The sequence below is a fragment of the Camelus bactrianus genome, chromosome 25 (genome assembly GCF_048773025.1).
Source record: "Camelus bactrianus isolate YW-2024 breed Bactrian camel chromosome 25, ASM4877302v1, whole genome shotgun sequence".
In the NCBI taxonomy this organism is placed as follows: Eukaryota; Metazoa; Chordata; class Mammalia; order Artiodactyla; family Camelidae; genus Camelus; species Camelus bactrianus.
The window spans coordinates 4,474,873-4,489,905 of record NC_133563.1 but is presented as its reverse complement, the minus strand read 5'-3'; the positions used below and the strand labels follow the sequence as shown (position 1 = coordinate 4,489,905).

Genomic DNA, 15,033 nt, shown 5'->3' with positions numbered 1-15,033 from the left:
CATTTGCCTCTGATTTTTCCCCCCACTACTGTCTGCACAGTGCTGTTTCCTGAAATTTCTTTGAATTTTCTAGTATGCCTACATCCTAGTTTGAACAAACAGGAGCTATTTTATAATCCTACTTTGCCCTTCTGATATTGAGGAATAGGTAACACAAAATGTCATTAAGAACACAACTAATAATCACAATATAATGACCAATATCTTTTTATACTTTTCTATCATATATAAACTAAAGCTGATGAATAAAAAAGAGCATACTCTTTCATGGCATTAAAATATATTTTGCAGTAAAAGAAATATACCAATAAAAATAAACAATGAAAAAGAAACACATAAAAACTACTTAAGAATGTTTCAATTACAAAAGACACATTTTAACAGAATATATCAGGGGGTATATAGCTGAGTGGTAGGGTGCGGTGCCTAGCATGCACAAGGTCCTGGGTTCAATCCCCAGTACCTCCATCAAAATAAATAAATAAACCTAGTTACCTCTCCTAAAACAAAAAACAACAAAACAGAATATATCACATTACTTTTTCCACCTAACTCCTGCTCCAGCTACCCAGGATATACTGTGTCATTAAATAAGGCAGATTAATAGAACAACTGGACTGTCATTAAATAAGGCAACTGCCTTCAAGTCTCACTTAGATGTCTAAAATATTCTACTTGACAGGGAGTCTTGTTATTCTTTAATACCATTATTTTTAAATGGAAAAGCTGCCTGGGCTTTCTCTTTGAACTTCTGATGAAGAAAGGTCCAGGGATTAAATGAAATGAGTATTAAAGTTCACTGTAGGTGGTAGCCAGCCTCCCAGATGGTTCACAATGGTCCCTGCCTCCGGGTAGTGCGCCCTGTGCAGCCACTTCCCGCGCTGCACCAGAGTTAGCCTGCAGCACCAACAGAGTAGGGCAGAGTGATGTTCTGTCATTTCCAAGCTTAGGTTATAGAAGATATCTGGCTTCCACTGTGACTCACTCCACTCTCTCTAGGCTCATTCACTCTAGAGGAGGCCAGCAGCCCAGCTGTGAGCAGCCCTCTGCAGAGTCCATGTGATGAGAAACTAAGGCCTTCCAGGCCAACAGCCCGCAAGGAACCGAGGCTTCCTGCAAAAGCCACACAAGGGAGCTGAGGAAATGGTCCAGGCCAGTGATGCCTTCAGATGACAGTAGCCCCAACCAACTCCTGACTGCAACCTCACAAGAAAGCCTGAGCCAGAACCACCCAGTTAAGTCACTCTGGATTCTTGACCCTCCGAAACTGTGAAATAATGTTTGTTTTTACAAGCTGTTAAGTTTTGGGTTGACCTGTTATGCAGTAATAACTAGTGCATTACATAATCAAGAAAGCAATCCTTTTAGAAGGTTTTTATTTTAAATGTTTCTATTTTAAATAATGCTTGTTGGTATGAAATACTCTTCCACTCTAAAAAGCAAGACATGTCTAGACCTAGTCTATGAGTACCAAAATAACTTTGTGAGTGTGCTGTTAAGATTTCTAACAATGAATCCTAATTGAATTTTAGAAAAGCACATGGCAATTTAAAATATTCTCTAACAGGCACTTTCTGACTTAACAAGAAGTCATCTTATACCCCTAGCGCCCACACCAGATTCTCCAGCACTACTCTACGCTAAAAGGAGCCAAAGCTCCATAGAATAGAGGCTAATTCCAAATCTTTCACAGGAATGTACAAGGTGAGCCTGCTCTTCCTGTTGAGCCAGAAAGCAAAAAAGCTTTCAGAGATTAATAAGATGTGTCAAAAGAACTCAGAAGCCAGCCTGAAAGGACTCTTATCTACCAAAGTCGTAACAATTACAGCAACAAAAAAAGCAATGATGGTAATGTATTTTAGCCCTATTGAATCAATGCAAATCCCCATGTATGGAAAGATGCTTAAAAAAGAGAACATCAGAAAAAGTTTTTGTCACTATGTGAGACAGCTATTAAAAACAATCTCATACATAGCAACTGGTAACTAAAATGAGGTTAAGCATTTGTCTACTTTCTAACAGTAACTGAATTTAAAGGTAACCAAAGAACCTGGTTAATAAAGAAAAACTCTACTTCTGAAGAGTGAATAAAGCTACTGAAAATAGAAAAATATAATTTTATAAGCCCTTGTGAAATTACTGATTTCAGCAAAGATTGTCAACTGCAGTTATAACCCTTAGGTAAGTGGTTAATGGTGAAAAGGACATTCATCTGGTGCCCCAGAACACCACATAGATTGCTTTAGAGTCATAAGGGGAAAACATAATTATTCAGTGGAGAGATCAGACTGTCATCCCTCAAACCAGCAGTCAAGTTCAGCTTCACCAGGGTTAGACCAACTAAATACGATGTAACTTGTAAAGTCACAGAACATGAAAAACACATCATCTACAATATATGCTAATGAGAATTGTTTATCTTGAATCCATCAAGCCTTTAGATGTAACTTCCAGCTTACAGAAACACAGGTGACAGAGGAGTTAAACGACGCCACAAGGAAGCAACAGGAGAAATCCACAAGGTGGTATACTCTGTAGGACAACTGATTGGTCCCTTCAAAAAGCCAACCGTCATTAAAAAAAACGGACTATGTTAGATTTAAAAGGAATTAAGGTATGTAAGAACCAGATGTAATACGTAGTCCTGGATTAAATACTGGTTTGGATAAACCAGCTACAGACCATACTTTGGGGTCAACCCAGGAAACTCTAACATGGACTGGGTATTAGAAAAGATAAAAAGTTATTGAAATAGAAAGGTAGAGGCTTCTGAATAAAGAAAGCAGCATATAAAACAGTATGTGTAATACATCTCATCTTGGTTAAAAATATATATATACACACAAAGATATACACACACAGAAAAAAGTCCAAAAGAATATGCACAAAGAGTATGGCTGAAACATGCTGTACATCAGAAACTGACACAACATTGTACACTGACTATACTTCAATTAAAAATAATAACAATTGGGGGAGGCGGATAGAGCTCAGTGATAGAGCACATGCTTAGCATGCACAAGGTCCTGGGTTCAATCCCCCGTACCTCCATTAAAAAAATTAGTAAATAAATAAACCTAATTACTTCCCCCTTCAAAAAATAAATAAATTAAATAAAAATAATAATAATTTTAAAAAAGAATATGCACAAAGATATAAACAATGCTGAGTGGTCTCTAGGTGGTGAGAATGTGAAATTATTATTTTATTTTTGCTGGTCTCAATTTTCCACAATGTACATACAGTTTTTGTAGTAATAAAGTATCGTTCATCCCTATACTTTTAAGAAGAAATATACTTAACTATAAAGGTGGACAGCTATACTTAAAAACTTTTTTCTTTTGTTTTTTTTGCAGGGGCAGGTAATCAGGTTTGTTTATTCATTTTAAATGGAGGTAGAGGGGATTGACCCCAGGACCTCATGCATGCTAAGCATGTGCTCTACCACTGATCTATACTCTCCCCCGCCATGTACTTAAAAACTTCTAAGGAAGGTTTTGAAAATCCCTTACATCAAATTGCTGCCAGCACGTGACTAAACAAATCCTAGTAAGAGATACAGCCCTTAACTTGAATCTCAGTAACCTGAAAATATCACATTTTTCATCTGGCAGCTGCCAGAAGAAAATGTGTAACAGAAGAAATGTCTCATTTTTTTTCAAATTTAATCATGTTAAGCGTTATCGGGGGAAAGTGCTGTGAGAAGGAGGCACTTTCAAAAGCAAAAAAAGCATCATTCAAAAAATAAATGTTTGACACTGACCAATGCCAGGAAAACTTTTATGACGTGTCTCAAACCAGTCCTCCATTTCAAAGAAGCTCCAACCCCCACTCTCTTTGTACTCACTGTTAAAGAACTGAGGCCCCTTTGATCGCCAAAAGGAATAGATTTATTAATTCAACGGACACTGTAATAGACTAATATAGTAGTTAACTTAATAGTGACACATCTGGTACCTCTTCCTTCTTTTCCTGAAGCTACGTCATCAATTTTAAAGAAACGAGGGAAGAGGAGGTATGTCCACGTACACTAACGCTGCTGTGTCTGAAAAAAGAGTGATAGAGGTGGGTGGATTATTTTTAAACCGTTGCATGATAAATGACCACAAACGTAGCGGCTTAAAATAATACAAATTAGCTCACAAACCCAGCACAGTCTGGCTGGACTCTCTGTTCAGGGTCTCCTTAAGCTAAAATCCCAGCATCAACTGAGGCTGTCATTCTCATCCGGGGCTTGTAGTCCCTTTACAAGCTCACTGATTGTTGGCAGAGCTCATTTCATCCTCACTTCAGTCCAGCAACAAGGCTTCCCATGCTTCAAGTAAATCTGACTTCCCTTCTATACCAGCTACAGAAAGCTGCCCACTTTCAAGGGCTCATACGACAAGATCAGGCTCACCAGGTAACCTTCCTACCTTAAGGTCAACTATGCTGTACAGCATAGAGTAACCACAGGAATGATGTCCCATCATACATCACAGGCAGGAATCAGAGCACAGAAGGTTTTGGGGGAAGGAGGCATTTTTAGAACTCTGACTACCACAGCCACAAAACTGTAAGACTTATTTAAAAACACCTTTCTTACCTGTTAATTATGAACCATGCAACAGTTAGCATTCCAGCTAGCCAAGTTCCGCTCATAAGCCAACTTGTAACAAATAGAGCAGTAACATATACTCCTTGCAATCCAAAAACAATGCCAATATAGAAATACACTGGTTCAATAATCTCCTAATTGAGAAAGAAAATAAAGAGAGTGAAGGAGATAACAGAATGACAGCGTATAATTTTCAGGATCTGTAAATATGTGAGAAAATAAATATTAAAGTCCTAAGAAACACATACATTGCTACCAGTTGCTTGATATAAAACGCTGGCAATAAGTTCTGGATACAGAGACATCTGCTGCACGGCATTTATAGTCTTCAGAGATACAGTTCTGTTATTGTGTGTCAGTTCATAAACACCTGAAGTGAGAAAAATTGTCCTCCACATCATTCATTCTGCTGTTATAAGAATTAAACATGTTATTCAGAGGTCATCAAATATTTTAAGCTATTATCAAGAAAGATCTCAAAATATAATACTCTGTGCGTCATTTTTCCAATTTTTTAAATTACCTACAAAAAAGAGCAATACCTATATTCTGAGACAAATCTCCACATTCAAGGGCTCCCACATAGAAGAACAATGTTTTATTTTAGAAAAATATTGTTATTGAACATACAAATGTGGTTACCATACCTCTTTCAAAGGAAGGTGCCTTTAACATATCTTTATAATAAGAGTAATAAATGGCACTATCGCCCTGAAATGTGACTTCTCGCTCAAGCTCCTAAAAAAAAGTAAAATGATTATTTAAATACCAGTGTCTTAAATTTCAGCTGCAACCTTCTTTTTCTCTTCTCATATTCCAAACTAATGCCATTTTTTATGCTTTTATGCAAAGACATATTTGAATTTTACTTTAATCACCAGTGGCCATATTAATAAGGTTAAACTTTTCAACAATCTGGCAATCATTTTAATGAAACACCTCAGGTTGAAAATGTATTATAATGCATAGGTTACTTACCTATTATATATAAGAAAAATCTAGAAGGAAAACCCAAAGAAGTGCCATATGGATCACAAGAATAGTATGGCAGGTAATAAAAGATGATGATTGAGGTGTTAGAAGTCCATAAAAATTATAAGTTTAAGAAGAAAGTTCTATATTCTACTGCTATTCTGCTTCCCTATGTATTCACAACAGCAAGCCCTTAATTAGCAGTTTTCAAGAGCAGAAGATAACTAATCATTGCTTTTCAAATAAACTTCTAGAAATGTAAGTAAATCCTAAAATTCCTAAAATTAGGCTACATAGAACCAAGAATATAGATGGTCAAAAACACTGAAACCTTGTGCTTTTGATGCTGAATCAAGCTTTCATAAATCTATAAAATCTTTTAAAATGAAACCTATTTTCATGCACAATATCTATCAATTAATACAAAAGATATGAGAAATGTTTCCCTGAAGTTTGATCAACAGAACTTCCTAAGGCATAAATGGGCGTCTCCTATGAGTTCTGCAGTTACATAAGCTGTGTGAAATGCTAGATTAAACAGGTAAATGGGTTTCTTTATTGCAAGACTTCTCAGAGTTTCAGTATACATTATGCATTGTGAATCTCTACAAAGTCTTTCCTAGATCTATTTGATCAGGAAATCTTTTTTTTTTCCTCATTTAGAGTTTATTAATCTAAATAAATTTCCTTAAAATGATTTGTTATAAATGGATACAGATTTGTTTCTTTCTAAAATTTCAAAGATGTAAAACTCCTGAGTGCTTCTCAACTTTAATGTACATATAAAACTCCTAGAGATATTATTAAAACACAGATTCTGACTCTAAAGTGTGGCTGAGAATCTGCAAGCCTGAAAAAGCTCCCAGATGATGCCAATGCCTCTGGCTCATCACAATGGTCTGAAAAACAAGGTTCTTTTTTTTTTTTTTGATTTATAATCATTTTACAATGTTGTGCCAAATTTGAAAACAAGGTTCTTGATGAATGCCTTCTATACTTTCAAACCTTTGGTTGTTCTCAATTCTGCCTACACAAGGGAATCATGTGGAAAGACTGTATGTAATACTGATCCTAGACAATCCCCTCACCCCTCCCTAAGAATCCATGAGGGAGGTTATTTTTATAAAGCTCCCAAACGATTTTATTGTACATCCAGCGTTGAGAACTACTAACAGTTAATCTTCATAACATTTTCAAGGAAACAAGATATGCTAAAATAACAGCTTTGGTCAAATCAATATGGCTCAGTAATTATTCAGTTAAATGTTTCGGTGGTGTTAGGTAAATCAAAGGTTTAAAAACATTTAGTCAGCTTGACTACTTGCTCAAAAAATAAGAACAACAACAAAAGGGTTTGGGCTGAAAACAAAAACAAAAAAAATTTAGAGTCAATGGATAATACTGTGAACTTTGCCAACACATATTACAAATACATTTGATTGTGAATGTAAGTCTAAAAACGAACTTATTCAAAGGTCAAATGAATTAAGAATATAACTACTGAGTAAAGAGTCTGTGGATTACACACAATTTAAAGCTAAACATTAAACATACTAATATGAGGCGACATTTTAATAATGTTATGCCTGTTAATCATTTTCAGCCCCTCAAAACAGTCAAATCATGCAATCCAAAAATTAAAATATTTTGAGGCTGAAACTTCTTAAATGTAAACTACTAAAACTCCTAAAAAGCTGACTAGACTCCATAACATTTCACTGTTATCAAAAGTCCCTCATACATCAATTGCATGAAGGAAAGCACCCTCATAGTTTCTATTCTATGACCTTAAAACATGTTCTACTAAATTTTTCAAGACTGATATTGTGACTCAAAACAGTTTCTGTACCATTTGGTTTCTAATGGCTCACAGCCATAACATAAGAAAGCACCTGTCATACTTATCATACATATAGTCTGGCTCCCTGGAAAACCCAACATTTAATATTAAATATCAACACAGATTTTCACATGCTCAAAATTCTTTCTTCTTACCTGCCTGTTGGAAAACCAGAATTTCCGTTCATGGTATGCTGATAAATAGAGAGCATAAATCATACCACTGGTAACTGCTGCGAGACAGCCAATGAAAATCTTTGCAAAGCGCTGAAGTAATATATCTGAAAAAGCACATTAAAAGTAATCAGATGTGGTTGATATTTATAATTACGCACTTATAAAAAAAAGTGAAAAAAAAAATAAAGAAAGAAAAGAAAAAGAAGGTAGTATGTACCCTTGATATGATGTGACAAAAATGGCATTCTAACTCTGTGGTCTTCCTCCCCAAAATCCATCATCCCAGTCTAATTATTAGAAAAACAAGAGACAAATTCCAGTAGAGGGGCTTTCTAAAATACACCCGACCAGTGCTCCTCAAAACGGTCAAGGTCATTAAAAATAAAGCAAGCCTAAGAAACTGTCACAGCCAAGAGGAGTCTAAGGGGACATGATAACTACACACAATGTGGTATCCTGGATGGGATCTTGGAACAGAAAAAAGACATTAGATAAACACTGAGGAAATCTGAATAATGTATGGACTTCAGTTAAAAATAATGTATCAATATCAATTCATTAAATGTAAAACATGTACCATACAATATAAAATGTTAATAGGGAGAATTCTGCATGTGGGGGTATGTAAAATGGGAACTCTGTACTATACTATCTGCTCAATTCTACTACAAATTGAAAATGGCTCTTAAAATTAAAGTCTATTAATTTTAAAAGGAATAAAAGGACTGTACTACCAAATATCTAAAGAAAAAAGCACAGGTTCATTTGGAATTACTACTGTTATTTTTTCCTTATCAAGCAATTTTTTTATTGAGAAAAAGTTTACATACAATAAGTTACAGCTGTTTATAAAGTACACAATTCAATGACTTTTGATGATTATGTATTTAAAACATCATATACAACTATTATATACATGTAAATATTTCTTGATGAAAACATAAAGCACATTTAGATTTTCTACACACAGGATGACTTATTCCTGCTATAACTATTCAGATTCAATATGAGAATAACAGATACTGTATGAGTTCACTTATATGTGGAATCTAAAAAACAAAATAAATGAACATAACAGAACAGAAACAGAGTCACAGATACAGAGAACAAACAGGTGGTTGCCAGAGAACAGAGGAGTGAGGGGAGGAGAGAAATAGGTAAGGAAGATTAAGAGGTACAAAATTCCAGGCACAAAATAAATGAATCACAGGTATGAAATGTACAGTATGGGGAATATAGTCAATAATTATGTGTCATCTTTGTATGGTGACAGATGGCAACCAGACTTATGGTGGTGATCATTTTGAAGTCTACAGAAATAATTAAATCACTATGTTGTATCACAGGAACTAACATAGAGTTGGAGGTCAATTATACTTCAAAAACAAACAAACGCATAGAGAAAACGACCAGATTTGTGGTTACCAGATGCAAGAGGTGGGGGTAGGGGAGCTGGATGAAGGCAGTCAAAAGGTACAAACTTCCAGTTATAAATAAGTACTAAGAATGTAAGTAAGCATGATAAATATAATTAATAGTGCTATACGTTATACATGAAAGTTGTTAAGAAAGTAAATCTTAAGAGTTCTTAACACAAGAAAAAAAATTTTTTTCTATTTCTTAAATTTTGTATCTATATGAGATATCTACTAAACTTTCGTGATAATCATTTCATGATGTATGTAAGTCAAATCATTATGCTGTGTACCATAAACTTATACAGTGCTCTATGTCAACTGTATCTCAATAAAACTGTAAGAAAAAAAGAAAAAGATTCAGTACAATAAGCCCAGGCCTAAGGGCCCAAAGCCTAGTATTGTTACTGAATGACAAGTTTATCTTTATAATGTTATTAATTTAGCTAAACTAAAATCTTAGCTATTTTCAAAACATTATTTAATAAATATTTGTTTGCATAGCATACTAGAGACATTAAATTGAATAACTAGCCACATATCATTAAATTAATAAGAACTATATTCAAAGACACTACCTGATAAATCAAATATTAGACTCAGCATTACACAATTGTTTTAAAATTAGTTTCCAATAGCATAGGGAAAGCATTTAGCCTGAAACATAGAAAGAGATCAGTAAATAGTAGCTACTAGTATTAGCCTACAGAAGCATACTTGCAAAAATATACAAGGTAGTTAATTAAAGCAATGTTGACACAATGTCAACTACAAAGAAACTAATAAGAAAACTTATCTACCATGGCAACATGGCAAAGTTTCTAAACATGTATCTTTTCCTGTTTTGTTTTAATCAAGTCTTAGGCAAGGGCAAATTAATCCGAATTGTCAAGGACTATTATAAAAAAAAATTCAACCAAATCCTATGTATAAATGCCTTACCTTAGTATTATTTTGCTTTTGAAAGATACTATAATCAAAGCTGGAATCAAGCTATCAGTGTTTGGTAGAAGTGTAAATATTTTAGAGAAAATAAAGAACTCTGGGTCCTGTAAATTATTTCTTAAAAATTATCACTTTAATTGGAAAACTGAAAAGTAAAGGACTGACTTCCAAATAAGTTATATTGGGGAGGATGGTACAGCTCAGCATGCACAGGGTCCTAGGTTCAATCCCCAGTACCTCTGTGTTTAAACAAACAAACAAAGAAAACAAACAAACAAACAAACCTCCCCTCCTCAAAAAAAAGTTAAAAACAATTTTAAAGTTATGAGTCACAAACAAGCCTAATTAGATAACTTCTATATGCTCCAGTCTCTTCATTTGTAAAATGCTGATCATGCACAAAAAAAGAAAAAAAGAACATTACATAAATGTCAATATCATAATATAGGATATAGTCAAGTAATATTTCAAGTACGGAAAAAAGCTAATGACATTTTAAAAAAAAGAAAATAAATGTAGGACTCAATTTCACAAAAAGTAAAAAGAAAAGTATAAGCACTTTGAAAAAAATATAAGCAATAATTGCTGAAATTTTAAAAACAGTTATTACTTACAGGAATTATGCATTTTTTTTATATACTTTTCTCTAATTTTCATGTTTTCTACCCTAAAAATATATGTTTGTAGTTGGGGAAAATACTATTTTATAATAGTTATCTCTGGATTGTTAATTATCTTTCTTATACTGTATTTTCCAAAATGTTTTAAATGACCACTCTATTAGTCAGCTTTGCTGTAACAGAAAAGCAACCCCACACTGTCAGTGGCTTACAGAACAAATGTTTACTTCTCACTCATGTGCTATGGATTTTGGGCCAGCAGGGCCTCTCCACTCAATTCCAGACTTCAGATTAGCTGTGGCTCTTCTCGTATCTTCAGAGTTCCAGGAAGGGTTCAGTCCCTATTTGGGACATGGTGATCTCGTAATAGGAAAAGAGCAGGAGAATGGGCAAAAAAAATACAGCGCCTCTTGCGACTTCTGGTTAGAACCAGCACACTGCTACCTCCACTCACACTCCATTGGCCCAGGCGAGTCACGCTGATAAACTGAACAGTGGGGTAGGGAAGAATACTTGGCGTCAGAGAGGCACTCCAAGCCACGTGGTAAGGGACGGAATGTACAATCCACTTTCAGGAGTAACAGCAAACATTTGGGAAAAATGGAAGGGTCTTCCAGGGTTTGCCCCATTAGTCACAAATACCAACTTCTCTCCCAAAGGCAAAGAAAGATACGGTAAGAGCAGCTACTCAGCCTGTTTCCAGCATGTAGAAAGCTTGGGACTCATTCATCATTTTAAGACATGAATAGTTGTATCCTTTACAATCTAGGTTGGCAGTTCTTGTGACAGTACATCTCTCCCTAAGCTTAGCCAGCAACTCTCCTAGGTATTCACCTAAGAGAAATAAAAACAGATGTCCACAAAAAGATTTGTACAAGTATGTTCACAGAAGCCTTATTCATAATAGCTAAATACTGGAAATTACTCAAACGTCCGGCACGAAAAAGGGACAAACACAGCAAGATGAATGAATCTCAAAATGATTATACTTTTAAAGAATAACACAGTGAGCTAAGTGAAAGAATCCAGACACAAAGGCATGAATGTTGTATGATTCCATTTACGCAAAATTCTAGAACATGCAAAGTTAATCAATATTGAAAAATATCAGAAGAGTGGTTATCTTGGGGGTACAGGGGAAATATAACAGAAATGGATACAAAAGAACTTACTGTGACACAGAAATGTTCTACAGCTTAAGTTGTATTCAAGTAACAAAACTCATTTAAACACCTATGATTCTATGCATTTTATTGTACATTAATTATACTTTAATTTTTAGAAATCAAATCACTCATTTTGCAAAGAAAAGAACAATTTTGTTGGCTCTTTACCTAGATTCCAGCCAGCGCCATACTCCAGTAACTTCATAGACAAGAATACAAATGTCACAATTTGATGCTGAAGGAATGATACACTCCTGGGTGACTCCATCAGGAGAGTAACACTAGAAGCATCTGCCAAGTTTCTTATAGACTTCAGCCCAAAGACCTTTTCCTTTTCCTGATTTTGTCCTGTATTGTTCACTGTAATAATCATAGCTGTGAAGATGGCTGTATTCTGAGACTTGTGACTCATTCTAGCTAATCTCTGATCATGGGGGTGGTCTTGGGGGCCCCTGACAGAGCAGATAACTTGTCTTTTTAGTTCACGGGTCTCTGGATCAGAATGAGTTATAGCTGACCCTGATGGAGATAAGACCTTGAGCTTCAGGAGTGATGCCTTGATTGGAAAAGACTGAGTGTCTTCCTTGGGGTGGGGGAGGTACCAAGTGTATTTTGTCTGAGGGAGAAAAGAGAATAGTTATGGCCGAAAGTCCAGACTGCGGTAGACTGTTATTATTATTCTTGACTATTTTGTACTTTCCTATAAAAAGATTTTTCATCCCTGCCCATTACCATGTGACCTGCAATGCTTCCCTGTAGTTAGACTTCTCCATCTCACTGACCTGATTGTATCACGTGCTTGGGCCAACAGAATGTGAGTACAAGGGGCAGTTCAGCAGAAGCTTTAAGAGGCATGACTCTGCCTGCTCTCCTGCTCTTTTCCTCGGCCACAAGAAAACACGTCCCAAACAGGGAGTGTTCCTCCATGACATACGAAGCTACATCAGCCAACCTACAGCCACCACATGCACTGTTAATCAGAAATAAATGTTTGTTGTAAGCCAGGGAGACTTAGGAAGTATTCTGCAGCAAGACCTAATGAAAGGTGACTGCTATCACCACACGCTTATGACAAAATAAATGGATACACTTAGAATATTAATATAAAATATACTACCTCACGTAACTAATTTTGTAATAGCACAAAACCTCCCAATCTATCTAACTTACGTTTTGGAGTTCTTTCGGGAGTTGGAGTGTCAGTGATTTTCTCTTCTTTGGTAGATTCTTTATTTTCGGAAGACTTTGGCTTTTTTCTTTGGCGCAGTTCTATAGTTGGTCCTTAAAATATTTGAGAAGTTATTGCAATGTGTGTATCAAATTATTCTGTTTATATTACAGACTGATTTACTTTTATTATACTAAGGAAAAGGACCACGGAGATCTATTAGTGCCAAAGGTAACTTTTTTCATAATTATTTTAGTACTCCCCACAAAACTTTCCTTTCCTACAAACAAAAAGATACTACAAGTTCTGCCTCCAACTTGTGTTTTCAGAGTCCTATTGATAAACCAACAAGTTCTTCTCCTGACACGATTCAATTTTTAAAATATCCCAGAATAAGCAACCTCTTTCCTGGAATGATGGGAGAACAGTGTTATGTAACAAATTAGCTTATTATTCTAGTTACCTGAGAGTATAAATGCATCATTCATGAGTTAACCATTTTTAAAAAAATCAAAATATAATAAAATACATTCATTGTAAAACTATACTTCATTTTCTAAAATAATCCTGAACATTCTGCAGAATTTCACACTGCTGTGGTATCATTATCATTCAACAGTTTTACAGATTTAGGTATTAGAAAATAGGCTAAACCTATAAAAATCCCTACATTTGGGAAACTCAGAAAATTTTCCCAGTATTAGACTATCTACTCTTCCTATATCTTTTTCTATTTAAAAAAATGTAATGCAGAAAGTACCTCCAAACCAGTAAATCCAAATTAAACAGGAATTTACTATATTCAACTTAACTACTTTTCCTCCCTCTAATTCTTATGAGGTGGACTATGAATGTCGTGTACATACAGGACACTATGATGGCCTTTCAAGGTTTAAGGTGGTGCAAGAATCTATCTCTTTATAGAAGCAGAGAAGAGTTTTTTCTTTTCTCTTAGTAATGACTTAAGGCTATGAAAAGAGTCTAAAAAGAGGAGGGAAAATATATTGTTTATTTAGTTAGATACTGTCTGACTAATTTTTAACCATTTCTATACTATCTATCATTTATTTTACAGTCATGTTAAGCAGTAAAGCCAGTAAGTACATTAGAAAATGACATTAGAAAAGCCATACCATGGATTTTGACCATTTCTGCATACAAATCTGAGACAACTAATAAATACTTATATATTCCTTCTTCATGATTCCCTTCTAATTTTCCCCTGCTACAGGTTAAACCAGAAGTTAGAAGCAGTCAACAAGAATGAAGATTTACGTAAAGCCAAATGAAGTTTTCAGATGCAAGTTATTGTTTTTAATTTTGTTCAAAACGAATGCAAGGAAAAAATATAACCACAGATGTTTACGTAGTAGTTACGCATGAATAAACACATTGATAGTATTGGATTTTTGAAAAAATTTAATTGGGTAATTTCAGAAATCAAGTTAATAAATCTGTTGAGGTAGGTAACAAATTACGTGACCAACAGGATAGGGCTTTCTTATTAGACAGAGTCTAAAAGCACATATTTAAGACACAGACAAATTGGGAAGGAAGGGGACATTCACATTAAAAAAGTGTTCTTTAGAAAAGTTATCACTTTCCTTTTTAAAAAATAAATTTCTCTTTGATTTATATAAAAAAAGTCCCTATAAAACGAATCACCGTACAGGGACTTTAATAGTGTTCTCTGTGCACATAAATGGATTTTATTTATAAAAGTACAATTTACACAAAAATTTTGCATAGAACCCCAAATAATTTATGAAGTATACATATCTTAATCTGTCATCTCTCAAGAATCTATGTTAGCAATGTTTATCATACAAATAAACAATCTATAAAAGATCTATACTATATTTTCTTGATTCTAAGATGCCATACATTTTAACTGATAGTATTTCAAGGGGGAAAAAACACTACCATCTTAAAGATATGTACTGATTTTAAGACATGCCAATCTCAGAGGCATTGAACTGTGGGAGCAAACAGTGGGAAATACAGTATTGTTTTTAACCAATATCGTCAACCTTGTCCCCAAAACTAATTTTTTGCCTGTCGCGATAAAACAAAACTGACTGGATGTAAATTTTACCTCATTTCCTCTATATTGATCTTATAACTTCATAACTGA

At 34.7% G+C, this 15,033-nt stretch overlaps 1 protein-coding gene across 3 annotated transcripts in view; it reads right to left on the bottom strand.

Moving 5' to 3' along the window:
• Window positions 1-15,033, bottom strand: part of DPY19L4 (dpy-19 like 4) — a 47,741-nt gene that overhangs the window by 30,216 nt on the left and 2,492 nt on the right. For 2 of the 3 annotated variants that reach the window (XM_074353128.1, XM_074353126.1), the window contains exons 2-7: window positions 12,902-13,012; window positions 11,900-12,347; window positions 7,565-7,689; window positions 5,245-5,335; window positions 4,846-4,967; window positions 4,586-4,731 (exon numbers count right to left, since the gene is read on the bottom strand). In XM_074353128.1, the coding sequence (XP_074209229.1) occupies window positions 4,586-4,731; window positions 4,846-4,967; window positions 5,245-5,335; window positions 7,565-7,689; window positions 11,900-12,143 (728 nt within the window). In that variant the 5' untranslated portion in view covers window positions 12,144-12,347; window positions 12,902-13,012. The remainder of the gene's footprint in view (window positions 1-4,585; window positions 4,732-4,845; window positions 4,968-5,244; window positions 5,336-7,564; window positions 7,690-11,899; window positions 12,348-12,901; window positions 13,013-15,033) is intronic. The other variant, XM_074353127.1, reaches the window with a different exon arrangement.